General features: G+C 41.9%; 1 protein-coding gene across 6 annotated transcripts in view; it reads right to left on the bottom strand.

Moving 5' to 3' along the window:
* The window catches only part of MGMT (O-6-methylguanine-DNA methyltransferase), a 124,414-nt gene that overhangs the window by 89,118 nt on the left and 20,339 nt on the right, over nucleotides 1–14,957 (bottom strand). Inside the window, exon 1 of one of the 6 annotated variants that reach the window (XM_085555410.1) lies at nucleotides 13,020–13,132. The exons of the other annotated variants lie outside the window; for them this stretch is intronic. Within the exon in view, the coding sequence (XP_085411536.1) occupies nucleotides 13,020–13,105 (86 nt within the window). The 5' untranslated portion in view covers nucleotides 13,106–13,132. Of the gene's footprint in view, nucleotides 1–13,019; nucleotides 13,133–14,957 lie in introns of those variants that run through there. 6 annotated transcript variants of the gene reach the window in all.

The following is a 14,957-nucleotide window of genomic DNA, read 5'->3' as shown; positions in this document are numbered from 1 at the left end:
TAAAAATCAGACATTTCTTTAGAGACCAGAGGTCAGCAGGAACACCTGCCATGTAGAAAATTAATTAGGCCCATAAATTAAAACATAAGTTACGGAATAATCCTAGAGTAATGAGCTCTAGCCATAACTAGCCTTGAATTAATCCAAAACAAAGTTCAGATAACAGAACCTGATAAAAGGGTCCATCCCCTTCTTTCTTATAACCCCCCTTTAGATATTGAAAGGTTTATACCACATCTCCATGGAGCTCTCCCACAACACACAGTGATGAGGTACCGCTATTTTCCCCACCCTATGGGACTAAGCTGGGCCATGAGGCAGAATGGCTCCACTGCTTTCCTCATGGCACAAACCCCACCACTCCTCAGGCACTTTCCACCCAGGACAGCCCTTCCTGCAGGCTGATCCAGCCTCCTGGCCCCTGAGAGCTGTCCCCATGCCACCATGTCACAGCTGGCTCCACTCGAATGGTCTTGCCTCAGTCCCTAAACTGAACTGTGCAGAACCACTGGAATAAAATGTTTTAGGGATTTATTTTTGCTGCTAGAAATAAAATCATAGTGACAGTCCTTATTAAAGGGCAGAATCAGCCAATGCCAAGTAAGTTCCTTAACACTGTATCAGGACTGCATAACACAACCTCAGTCCAAGGGACCTGGTTGGGGTTTTTGCTCCCACTCAGCTCCACATGCTCAACCTGTGCCCACAAAATGGATCTCACCAAACATTTGCTCTCTTGTTCGTCTGCTGACTACCAAAATGAGTTAATTCAGTGCTGTGATGATACAAGACATTATTTCTGGAGTAATAACAGTGTTATCAAGGGGAAGACTCCATTAGGAGACAAGCATTTTACAGGGGGATGGTGGGAACATGACTAACCACCAGGCTCAGAAAGTCCCAGAATGGCACTAAGGCTCAGAGGGGCACAAAATTAAAGAGAACTTCAGAGTACCACAAGCAATATGGCCTTTATTTGTTACAAGGGCTGAGCTATACTTCAACAAGCATTAATTTTACCACGTAGGTAACAAGTTTTCAGTCAAACACCCTTACAGCTGCACAGAGCTCTGTGCTATTCGATGACAGCACTCAGTAGAGGAAAACAGGATAGTTATAGCAGGATGTCACATGCAGAACACAGAGAGGACCTCAAGTGTAATTCTGGTCTATCAGTGATCACCTAGAAAGTGCAGTGCTGTGCCAGGAGAGCACCAGCATCTGCACTGTGCAAATGGTCCTAGAAATAAGGGCTGTGCTGCAGCCTGAAGGCCTTCCCTCTTCAGGGCTGGCAGCAAATACACCGTGAGAGGATTATTGAGATCTCCTGAGTGCACACACAACGTGCTCAAATTTTGCTCGAGTTTTTCAGGTTAGGAGAAAAAAAAAGCATCTATTGCATTCTCTGATCTTTTCTGCTGTTCAGATCGATACGCCCAAGTCCTGACTGAAGGGAAACCCTCATTTAGAGCCGCTTCAGAACTTAAACGGGAGAAAACTTAAACATGTTTCCACAAAACCTGGAACGAAGCACAACAAGGATGGATTCTCAAAAATCAAAGCACGTGTTAAAGGCATAAAAGAAAAACTCAGTATTTAAACAGAGAAATGAAGTTGGAATCGTTAATTCTGGGGAGAACAGTTCTGTCCCAAGCACCCAACAAACAGCAATTATTGCCTTTTGCCACTACATCAAAAACAACAACAAGACACCATCATTTGGCCTACAGCAACGCAACCACTGAAAGGAATTTCTTCTAGGGTTCAATTTGCATGATAAACTGCTGTTAACAGATACCATCTGTTTTTAAATTTAGTAAAAGGGCCCATATTATACAGCTCATTACAAATATTACTAACTCTTAGACAATGACTCTGGTAAAGTGTATATCGTAGCTAATGAAGTAGAAAGCTTAACAACAAATCATTTCCAACTTTTCATACAGTATTTCTAATGGAGGGAGTTGATAATCATAGGAAAATGTAATCACTTATGTTAAGCAATCCATGGACCCAGTCAATGTAGCACAAACAGCCATTATGTAAAATTATGACATTAAAGAGGGAAAAGACTACTGCAGACTTTGCATTTTACAGTACGTGCTGCATAAGTTAATAACTTCGCAAGGATTAATCAGGTGAGATCCTTCACTTCCAAATAGCACCTTCCATCAGATGGGGAACGCGGGCTGAACCCAGGCTGAGATTTGCTGTCCTGAATTAGACCTGACACCAGTAACAAAGGGGATTCCGTAATGGCCGTCGGATCTTACAACACGGCGCGTTAATGGGCATCATGGTGGACATCATCTGTCAGGAACAGTCACAATAAAGATGTTCCACCCATTCACGTTCCACCAGGCCTGCATTTAATAATTTATATAATCTGTATTACCTTTAAGATCGCTATCACTGCAGTGGACAAAGACAAAACACAAACACCGCAATGATTTCACACCAGAAAAACATTATGGGCTGCAATTAAAATGCGTTCGTTTCATATGAGAGTAATTGGTCAAGATTTAGAGAGATGAATGAATGTGAAACAAAGCTACACATTTAAACAACAGAATAAGAAAATAAGTGCTTTATAGATCAAATGCTGGAGCGTGTGATTATTCCACATATACTCTTATAGGATGTGTTTTAAAGTACAATTCCTGTAACGATATCAGCTTCCATAAGATGAACAAAGTTCTAAAATAATGACAGAATGTCTTAAAAAACCCAACACTAGTTTTTCCTGTGCTTTGCATTGAGAAATAGCAACATTACAGCACCAAAAATGGTCACCGTGCATTCATTCAAATAATCCTTGTTTTCATACAGAGAATTAAGCACAGCTTCCTGAACCATTACAGTGCGAGGTCTGCGGGTATTGGTCAAGAATATCCTACGCTATCCTATCAGGATGATTAATGAAGGCACCTTTTTCACAGAATGTCAGGCTCTGCCTTTTTAACAACTGACCTTTCATAGAATACTACTGAACTCATAATTCCACTTTTGTTCAGTTTCTTATTAGTGGAGTTAAAATTAATACTTATGGGAATGATGGCCAAGGTGATGCACAGTAAATCTTATGGCACATCAACCTTCTACGCCGACTACCAAAGGAATAGCACCTGCATTTGTCTCATTCAATAGCATAAGTATTCTAGTAAAACTCTGTGTCCTTTTAAAAGACAAATTAGGTCAATATTCAACGTTCTTTCAAGTACAATGCTGTACATATAGAGGAAGACTCGCAAAGTTCACTTATACCAATGAAACAGTGGATGCCTACTGTACATCAAGGCATTTTCAATGGTGCACCATTGGAAACTTTCAAGATGGTGCAGATGACACATGGTGCACACACACTCACATCAGCCTGTGACCATCACAAAGGACACCAGAAGGGCCTGGTGCAGGTTGCTGTCATGCATCCCATTGACAAAAGGCCACGACTTCCAACTAGAGAGGAACAGCCCTGTAATTTGCCACCATGGAGATCTGTGAAGTCAGTGATGCTGCGAGGAAAAGAGTATTTTGGGAACCACCGCACTGAGCTGAACAAAGGGCCCTTATTTCTCTGAGGTATTTAAAACCCAACCAGCTGTTCGCAGTCTTCCAGGGGAAGGGAACAACTGGGCAACGTTACATTAGCTGCTAATTTACTACCACCTTAAAACAGTGAAAAATTGAAGCTGAGTGAAGCCCCAGATGCCAGGCAGCACAGTGTGACATCCCCAGCACCGCTCCCAGGGGGATGAGGTTACTGCTGCTGGACACAGCCGGCCTGCCCTGCAAGGCAGAGCCAGCTCCCTGCAGGCTGCTGGTAAGAAGCAGTGGCATCAAGGAGTTAAGAACATGCACTTCTATACAAACAGCTCAAGCAAAATATCCTGGGCTGTGTTTAATTATAGGAAGAAGAGAACATTAAGAAATAGATGATGTTTAAGTAATTAAAGCTTTGGTAAAGATGTTCACTAACATACCTATGTGTTGGCCTTATAAATCACAACACTCACATCAACTCCTTTTCATTGTGTTTTTGCACATTGACATCCAGAAGTTAACAGGCTACAGAGGCCTTTCTACCCTTGAAGATGTTTTAGATGATAAAGACATGAAACTTTTTACTGGCAAACGAAGATGAAAATACATGCTCCAGCAGCACTGTATCCGCTGTCAAACACTTGAGACATCACACAACTGGCAGCCATTCTGTTGTAAAGTGCAATAATACAAGCAAACGGCGGCTTAATTTTTCTCTACGCGTGCATTCACATTCATGTGAAGTCCATTCTCACTCATTATGAGATAAGGCATCTGCATTATGGCTAAATATTATATCTTGCAAACACAGTGGCATTTGCACTGTTTCAACCCTTGCAAATCAAAGAGGCCGTGAGGATTTTACCCAAAATGAGGTTTTCCAGAACAAAGCTAGAGGACACCGGAATGAATGTCAAACTCTCCTAAGAGCTCAGTATTTTTCCTAGGGTCAAATGGGCTGTAACTTAGCTGTTCCATAACAGGAGACCTCAGACCTACAGTGATATCCAGTTCCTCTGCAGCAAAAACGCAACCTAATGAATTGACTGTTCCTTCCAGTATCACAGACATAGCTTAAGAAATAGAACTACAGAAAACTAAAAGGACTCATTTTCTGGAATCAATTTTACTCCTCCACCAGAAAAATCTCCTTGCTCTTTTAGTTTTCAGGAACACCATCGAATTGGGAAAGGACAGGGAGCGCTTCCCTGCACAAGAAAAAAGGTTTTACATCTCGGTCAAGGCTGAATTTTCATAAGTTACACGAGAAAGGAATGATATTCACAGTGTGGAGTGGCACACTGAAATACCAGGTCATCTTATGTACTCTGAAAATAAGAGAATCCTCCTAGCTCATCACCTGTCATGTGATTGTGGCAAAGTGCCACTAGTTACATCCTTCCTATTGGGGATGAAAAATCAGCGTGTCTAAACAGCACTATTTTTAACGTGAAACATTTTGATAACTTCTCTGTAAACTTCTCATCTTCCTGAAAACTGAAGACTTTCGATAACAAAGAGACCTGAAAGAAAAGTACTGAGTAAAGACAAAGCTATAATGTGAAATGAGACAAAGCAAAAAGTTTAATACACAGAAGAGTCACAATTGCTGGTGTTCCATTATTTCAGCAAGGCTGCTTTTCAACATATTAGTAAATATGAGCTCATTCACGTAGTTTTATTAAATATTTCAATAAAAGTAAGGATTAAGGTGATATCCACGCTAAAAGCTTGTCATAATAATAACATAATTCTGAAATACCTTCAGCAACCCAAATGCTGAAGACAACCTGAAGCAGCCCTTGTCTGCCACCTAGAAACACAAACAATCCCACAACAATAACAACAGCACTTTTACCCTCTAACAAGCTGGTCTACAAGGGACAGTGCAGAGAACACCATTTCTTGTTTCACTTTGCAGACTGAAGCACACACACAGAAGGAGTCCAGATTCCAGATCCACATCGCAGGGAAGATTAAAAGCCTGACTCACAGAAGACGTGAACATTTATCAGCCCTATGAGCAGGTAGAAAGTGTTATCAAGAAGGTTGTTCTCCTTCAGCTTCATTATACCAGGGTTGTTTTGGACTATTTGGCATTTCTTTGCTTTATCATAAATTCCTGCAAATTTTGTTCGTTTTCAAGTTACCTGCATGCACTAGAAGTCATGCACACCGTGACTGTATTTTTGGTCCTGTAGTCTTTCGTTGCCTGCATTTGTTATTGCTATAAGTTCTACAAAAGAGAACTAAGAAAAGTATTTCCCAGAACAGACAGGAAACGAGACATGCTATCCCAACTCTGAGGATATCCTCTGTTTCACACTGAAGCATAAATCTTAAAGCCCAGAGGATATCTACATAAATGAAGAGCATCTGGACAAGCTCAGAGTCACAAGCAATATTACGCAGCACGCAGAGAACTCCTGACCTGCAGGAGTTGATAAGTGATCCCAACCACGACCAACACCAATGGCAGCTAGTGCTGCAGCCAAGTAAAATGGGAAGCTGCTTTAGCAGAGGAGCAAGCAAAAAAACCTGCAAAAGCAAGCAACAAATAGAAGCCCACAGAAGACAACACATCCCTCGTGTCATTTTACCTGCCACCATCAGCAGATGGAAATCAGACTGTCCCTAAGAATTCAACCACAACTGAGAGAATTAAGTGCGGGCTGTGCAGGGCAGAGGGAAAGGGTATGACATGGAGATCAGGCCAGTGCCTGATGTTTAAGTAGGAGATATTTTCTATATTCAGGTGTTCGTGTCAGTGTTTAAAATTAGAACAAACTATTTTCAGAGGTGAAGAACATTCACGAGCTGTGAAAAACGGCTAATTTCAAATTACTGAGGTAGTACATTTCCAATTACCTTAATATAAGCTGATTTATGCTTATGACCAACTGTTCCATACTGTAGTTATACATGAAGAACTCTTCCCAAGTCTTGTCAGTGAACCCAACAGGTCTTAGAAAGCAAGGCAGAAGTACTCCCCATTCTCCTTCCCCCTAACCAGGCTGCCAGGGGCACTTGGCCATCACAAGAAGCTTTCCAAAAGGTCTGTTCTGATCAGTATGGTTGTAGTTTCTCTCTCAATCTGTTACAGTACGGTGCACCATAGGAGCTCCAGGTCTAATACTACAGTTAACAAAAACTTGATTTATTTCCATATTGCATTTTAAATTAATAATATCTATTGGCCACGCACAATCCTACAAGAATGGTTTTTGTGCTAACACAGACTGACCCACCTGTGAAACCAACAGCCAGACTCTCCAGAAGACTCATTCTTCTCAACTACTACATAGCACTGACTTCACTTTTAAGATTAAAAGTTCAGACATTTCTCATTGAAACACAAAGGACAGTAAAAGTATTTATCTCATTGAAGCAGACTCTCATGGCTCCATATGATCAACTCTAGCGCCACAAGATCAGGGAAAGGCAAAACTAAACAGCCTGCCGTTACTTGTTAATGTAGATGTAAGGAGCATTTCAGTGTCACATCAACACGAAGCAGCACTTTATCTTTGGGGAATGGTCTGTACAGCAGCTTAACCACAATCCCACCCTGCACCTTTGCACTGCATGAGACTGAAGAACAGAACCTGAAAAATTAACTAATTTCCCAGACTGGACTAAGAAAGTCCTAAACAACTGAAAGGGAGGCTATTTTCTACTGCAGTTCTCATATAAGATAAGTACATCTAACTGTCCAGCAACACAGTACAATGAATTTGGTAAAAAACATGACTCCATGAGTCATTTTGACTCCATAAAACTCCATGACGTGGAGAGGTTCACCATTTGTGCCTCAAATAGCAAATGCTAGATGCTCTTCTTACCCATGAGAGCCAAGCTGAAACCAAGCCAGGTCTGCCCAGCATCTCCAGGATAAGATGTGCGTGTGCATGCACTAAACCATTAGCAGCGCTACACACACCTGCACTATAGCATCCAGCACACAAATACAAACAAAAGGAGTACGTAATCAGAACAAAGCACTGACAGAAGCAGGATGGTCACTGCACAAGCACACTTCAGTCAGAACACAAGCAAAACCTACTTATCTGTGCAGTGACAAAGGTAAGGCTACAACACGTCAACAGAGATGAGGGGAAACAGACATTTGATAACATAAGGTACAAACTCACTTTAAAAGTCACCTCATTGCTTTACTGCTTCTTGCCTGGAACTTGTGAAAGCAGATGTGTCCTCCAAATAGTCCGTATTTGTTGTTTATGACCCAATAGGTTTGGTCAGAAGCTAAGAAGCAATCACAGAAAGCTTTCTTCACCAATAAGCACTCATTCTAATAAGCAAAGAGGCATCTGTGAGCACATATCACTTCTCATAATCTCAGCATGGCTGGGTGGAAGGGCTCCCCAAACCCTATAATCCCCCAGTCATGGGAGGTGCCTCCAGGTATGGGCACCACAGCTCTGGGCCCCAGGGCTGCACTGCTCTCTAGGTACAGGATTTCCTCCTACACACTGAACCACCTTCACATACTTCTAAGTCCAATAGAAACTTCTCAACCAAATCAAGCCTTCTGAGCCCAGGTTGCTGCTCCACGACACCCACACCAGAGCTCCATGGCACCCACACCAGGGCTGAGGCACTTCTTGCTGCTGGGAGCACTTTGTATCTGAGTGTTTGAATTCTGATGCAGAATGAGATACAGAAACCACTATTAAATGTTTAATACGATCAGCAATTCACAATTAAAGTGTCTCTTTCTGGATAACCTTTTCCACTGCATGATCTTGGTGAGAAGATAATACGAGATGCTGCTTTTGAATAAGTTATACATTTGCCTTGCTTTAGTTGAACATAACAATGCTCCCATTATTAATATTTTTACTCTGTAGAATGGCACTAGCCTTCCAAAGAAAAAGTCCTTGACCAAAATATCAGAGGATATTAAACTGAGAAGTGATCTACTGATGCAAATCATTAAATCTATTTGCATTTGCTTACTGAACCCTAACGCAGAAATTAAACTACATAGTGTAGGAAAAAGAGCTGGTTTTGCATGGTTAAAAGGAGACATCTTGGAAGATCCAAGCTCTATGTCATTAATTTTCCTTCTTCCCCTCATTAACAAGTAAAATGTTTTCACTGCTTGAAAAGTTTTAATAAATAGGAAAAAGCAGGGCAGCTGACATAAGTTTTTAATGTAATATACAAGAGCTTTTAATATTTTTACATATATTAATGCAAAAGCTAAAAATAAATGTTAAAAGGTTACATTTGTGAAGAAAGAAAAAATGGCATTTACAGCTACAGGATAAGAATTTAGAACTTAACCCTTCCTTTCCCGGTGAACATCATTTGCCATTTAACTGCAATCCCTGTAACCACAAAGGTGAGCCCAGTGCAGAAGTGGGCTGCAAGAAGGGTTCCTGTTACACAAGCATTGCTGCTTACACCCCACTATTTCTAAACCAGCTCTGGCATAACAGCATCCTCAGCAGCGCCTGTTTCCTTATCTAGATATTTTTGGAGGGCTAGAGGAGCCTGGGAAGAAAAAGCAGGATGAAGACTTGCTATATTTAGGAATACCCACTAATTCTGATCTATATTAGAAACATAATCCATACCATTATATACCATTTTCCCATCCTTATAGCAAGCATTTGCAATGGAAAAATGCTCCACTGCATTAATCTACTTCTGGCACCCAAGTGGAAAGGTTCCCCTCATATTCTGAGTTACCGAAGGAGTCTGTAAATTTACATTAGGCGCAATATCTGTGGATAGGATGGGGCACAGTGTCAGGAAGAGACTTCCTTTCTAAGAAATGCCTTGAAGCCACAGGGCTGCATAGACAGATTCTCACACTCCTCTGGTGAAATTATTTTCCATAACTACTCCAGCTCTATATCTTCTTAGAAATAAACCCATCATATTTGCGGTATTTTCAAGTGGGTGTCTGCACAAGTTATACGATCTAATACAGTTGTTGTTATTTTTGCCATTTTAAAATATCATCGTTGTAAAACGTGATCTCTGGGTTATAACATTTCCTGCTCCAGACTCCCGGCCAGCCCTCCAGTTTTATACACATAGGGAGAGCAGCAGAGCTTCTCCTGATACAGATCAGTTAACACTTAGATGCAGCACCACGTTAACACTACAGATCTTAAAATACTAGATTATTAGCATGAGTAATTGCACAGTAGAAATGTAGTTTCACTGTAACATGGATCTGAAGGCTGCTCCAGCTGCACTTATAGGGGAAGCAACACAAGTGAGAAGCATTCCTTGCAAATCTTCAATCTAAATCTTGTAACACCGCCTCTGACAGATGAACAGAAACACAGCAGTGCCGTCAGGAAAAATAACACACCTAAAGTACGGCACTGATTACAGTGGAGTTCCTCAAGATTCACTTCAGTTTAAGTGAAATTTATTTTCTTTTTCCAATTTTGTAGAATAAAGCTCCCCCCCAACCTCCTCCCACAGCTGCCCATTCAGCTTGCCCTGCAAAGCACCTCAGCAATGACCCAAAACTGAGCTCCTGAGCTGTACCACCACCTGTAAGGCCTTGACAAACTCTGAACCTCCTAGGTGCTTTCAGACCTTATTTCGTTTAAGTTCTTGAAACACCATTTCCAATAAGAAGTTTTCTTACCTTGATGCAGCGTAAACAATCCGCAGCACCTGCACAAGTAACTGTGGAAAAAACCTAGCCCAGTTTATTTTTAATAAAAGGAAGACTATGCTATATAATAACTCTTCCTGCCACGTCCATTGAATCTGCTGAAATAAAGATTGATGCCTAGATATTTGTAGACACTTCTACTAGAGAAAGTAATATTTCTTCCCCCCCACACACCTTTTATTCCTCCTTTTCCTACCCTCTCCCCCACCCCACCCCCCTTTAAATACACCACCTTCTGCTAATGCACAGTAATCTGAAGGAAGTAACAAGCACCCTCTTCCTATTATCTAGAAACACAGCATGCAAATGCTTAAGTCAAGTGGCAGAAAACTTCATGAGATCTGTGACAGCTCAGTGCCATGAGTTACAGAATGCTCAGAAATAAAAGGATGGGAGGCAGAAAGTCATGCAGTGTAAGACTGACTTTCCCCTTATGGTGACCACTGTAGAGAGACTCCCAAAATGCATCTCAGTTTATGTATCCATGTATACATACATCAACATTGCCAGGAGGGGGAAGGGTTAAAATGCAAGAGAAAGACTGACAGTAGTCCAACACAGAGCAGGGTGCATTGCTGTGCTGACTCACACAGTGAGCATTCCCTTCACTCCCAATGGAACTAAGCACCCAAGAACCTTGGTCTCGCCTACCATGTTGGACTGGGCTGGTTTGGCTTTCCAAACTAAGAGTGACAAAACACAGACAGGAATCCTCAGATTACAGCTACCCCTGTACTCAGCTATTCTGAAAACAACCCTGTTTCCACCAGCTTTACAACCAATGTGCCAGCACCACAACACATGGAGGCTGCAGCCATACTTGGGGCACCTACATGCCAATCTGACAGCACACTGTCCTGCCTGCATTTACTTGGAAGCCCTCTTTGGCACAAACCAAATGCTGCTCTGCTAGCTACAAGCTTATCTGCTTGTCATCTGTGGCCCCAGCAGCATGAATAAGCTGGTTTGGAGGAAAAAAAGCTTCCTAAACACTTCACCTGCTCCCAGCAGATAGCAAGAGGAAGGTGATTTTCTGGGTGAAGACACAAGAAAAGGAGCTCTAGTAGTAATAATCTGGGTCCCATCAGAAAGAGGGCTGGAGGACCGTCTGCCTCTTGGTCTTTCAATAACACCACATGATACTCAGCTCTGAATGGTCCAACAGAAATAAAAGCAGCAAGGCCTGCTCCAGAAGATCAATGCTCAGTCCAGTCACCAAGCAGCACTCTGAAGCTCCTGAGAACAAAGCACCACAGCAGCAGAACACATGGAGAAGTCTAAGCCTCCCACTCAGCCCAACCAAAGGACTCGCTACATCCAGACTCTCATCGAATGCAGGCTGTATCTCAAGCCTAATCTGTTTATATTAACACCTACAAAAGATCCATCTAATGAACCATTTTCCAGTCACTGTAAACAGTAATTAAATACATTAAACTATAAAAAAAGGAAAGTGCCATGCAAAGCATACTTTGATCATTGATAAATGCCGTCAGCTTGGATGATTATGGTATTTACAATGGTAAGTGCTCTGTTTTAGCTGGCAGGAAAGCAACACAGCTGGACGCATCCACAGTCAGAGCTCTAACATCTGCCCCTATGGGAGCAGGACTCCGACCTTACAGAGGACAAACACAACAGTACTTGCTGTTGAGAAAGCCAACCAAAGATATAATTTTCCAGGCATTGGAGTGATGGTGAGGTTGTTCTCTATTCTTTTTCCTAATGTTATTACTCACAAGGCCTAAAAAAACCACATGTGGATCACAGGATGAATCCATGTGGACTGTGGTCTTGGCCTTCTGATCTAATGAACAAAACAGCTTTATGTGAACAAGACTGGCTGCAAACACAACCAACAGCAGCATAAAAGGATCCTGGTGGTTTCATTCAGATATAGGAAAACTTCTGAAGAAATGACCCGGAGGATAAAATAGAGCTGATGCAACCTCTGCCTTCAGGTACAAAGAGGTACAGCAGACCTTTTAGCCCTTGCTTTACATTGAGAAACTCTCATAAAACCATTCATTATTCCTTTTTCCTTTATCTCCCAATTGTTCACTTCACCTCACTACAATGACAAAACCTCCACCACCACACAACCATTTTAAGGATTAACAACAACTCTTCCATGTTAATGTCATTAACCCTCTGCTCAATTACATCGCTTAACTTCAGGTGTCCATGGCACAGGAGCAATCTGTTTATAACAGCTATGTATGTAGTTGCAGGCTGACCTCCTTCCACTGGACTTGAGCACAACCCTGAGAATTCCAGCAAGTTTCTTAGCTTTGGTTCATGCTTGTTGGAAAAGCTGGAGTGGCACTCTCCCAAACGCCTCCCACTTGTGGCATCAAAGTGAGATATCACTCACAGTAAATTTTACAGTATGAGGAATGAAACAGTTAGCAAAGTTGACATTTAAACCATCATCACTGGCCATGATTAAATACCTCGGAGATGAGCGGAGTGGTTCACACCTCTCCAAGTTATTGTTCTAGGCTCTTATCAGACTCCCATACACCGCTGCATTAGCCGCATTTTTGACACACTTGAGATTTTCTTTGAATCTGTAATGGCTGGAAACCTGTTTAGACAGAATCTGGAGAGTTTCTGATAGTGTTAGTCTGGCAGAGAGACAGAAACATGGGCTAACTTCCTGAACTGCAGATTCACCCCTGAAAGGTTCAGGCAGATTAATAACATAAGCATGGGCAAACAAGCTCCTCCTTCCTTCCTCCAGCAATCTGTTTCTGACTGCTGTCAGTACGATGCAGGGAAATGAAACACTATCAACAAATAAATGGCAACTAACCTGCAAGAAGAATGGAGGGCAGACAGGAGCACAATGCTTCCCAAAGAATCCCTGTCCTGAAATAGCACGAAGCCCAGGGTATGCATCCAACACTGGGAAATGCACACATGGACTACTGAAGCTACATCATTTTAAGCCAACCTGCCCATCCTCAGCTCCAAGAATGAGAGCAGCTCCTTGCAGTGCCAGCACAGCAGCTGAGCCAGAGAGCAGTGCCACCTCCACCTAGAAGATGGGAACTCTTGAAAGGACTCCTACTATTGCAACACAGTGAGCTGTTATGATGTCAAGCAGGGAACAGTTCTAAGTCAACATCCCCATCTTTCCAGAGTCCGTTCTGCTGCACATACTTAGCACACAGAAATAGCATCACACTCCAACCCTGCTCACAGAAGGCACGTGTGTGATACCCTGAGCACAGAGCTGACAATATAACTCTCCAGCTCAGCAGTGAGAGACTGCAGAACAGCCATCCCAGGGTGGGAACACTGTAGGAGAGATGGGGGGCCAAGGAACCCAGTTCTGAACTGCAGAAGCTGCTCAGAGCGAGGGAGGAGGGAGAAAAGCAACAAGGTTTCTGATGGGAAGGAGCAGGCAGACACTATGTATTAAGCAGTAAGTACCCAGTATCACTTTTACTAGAAAGTAACACTTGAATTCTTTTTCTTCTCAATGTATACAATGGTTGATACAGTATTAAAAGCACATATACAAGATATCTAAATGCTTTTAGCCTGCGTTGGACAAATCAGATTTAGCCAAAATTAGTTTTTGTTGTAATAGAGGGTTTTTCACCTGTTCTCTATACATACAGCTCAACTAACAACCCTTCCTCCCCAAACAGAGCTCACTGTGCAGTTACGTGTGCTGACTTTTAAACCCCGCCAGTTTCATGAGGGGCAGAATAACCTCAGGTTATGACAATTAGTTTCATCTCATTAATAGATCAATTTCTTTCAAGCGCACCGAAAACTGAATTTTTACTTTGTTGCTTCTCCTTTTAGTCTACGTTATAGTCTGTGTTCTTAAGTTTTAAGGAGAGCCATCACAGAACAGGTTGTAATCTCAGGTGATTAATTGCACAGCATTTTACAAGCTGTAAAACAGAGCGAGATCCGCACACTGTGATGATGCCATTAAGCACTGCTATCCGATTTCCCCATAACCAGCAGGGCTGTCTGACACACTGCAGCTCTGAAGTATTTATATATTTCAAAGGTTTACTTATTTTTGTTGTTAAAAAAAAACTTCCAAAATCTATATTGATTGTTACATGCAATTCTACACAAGAAGTCTCGGGCACCGTGGTGCTGAATACCAATATTTATTACTCGACTCGAGCTCATTATGTTTCTCTTTGACAGGGGTCCATTAAAATCAATTTTTATGTTTCTTATGGTTTTTTTCCCCTACCCAATCTTCTTACCATAGTGTTTATTAGCCAGTTAGCAGAAACACTGGGCTGCTGTTTTCTTTTTATTTTATTCTGTCAAAAATAATGAGGGCAGATTTAACAGCTATTCACTAGCGATGAGTAGAAGAGATTAAATGTTATACTTCAGCACAAACATTTACAGAGGGCTTTAAAATGTTTAGAACTTTATTGCTGGTTAAGACAAAAGGAAGTCCCACCTCCTGTCCATATTACAGATTGAAGTTTCTGAAGTAATGGTAAGGATATTCTGCTTGCTGTTAACTACTGGATCACTCTTTAGCAATACTCCCTCAGCAATACAGCAACTGTCACACACAAATCCCCACAACCTGATAGGTTAAGTGCTATCAAGATGCTACTAGTGCCTCATCATTGCTGGGAGGCCAGAAAACTACAACAGCCAATCACATACAAGTCTGGCTGAAACACCACCAGGCAAAAACATGAATTAGAAGAATCAACATTCCCCAACTGCTGCCCAAAGAGCTGAATCAGCAGATCCT

This window comes from Coturnix japonica, chromosome 8, assembly GCF_054131305.1.
Source record: "Coturnix japonica strain WE chromosome 8, WE-NBRP24, whole genome shotgun sequence".
Classification (NCBI taxonomy): Eukaryota; Metazoa; Chordata; class Aves; order Galliformes; family Phasianidae; genus Coturnix; species Coturnix japonica.
This window is presented reverse-complemented; position numbering and strand designations above follow the sequence as displayed.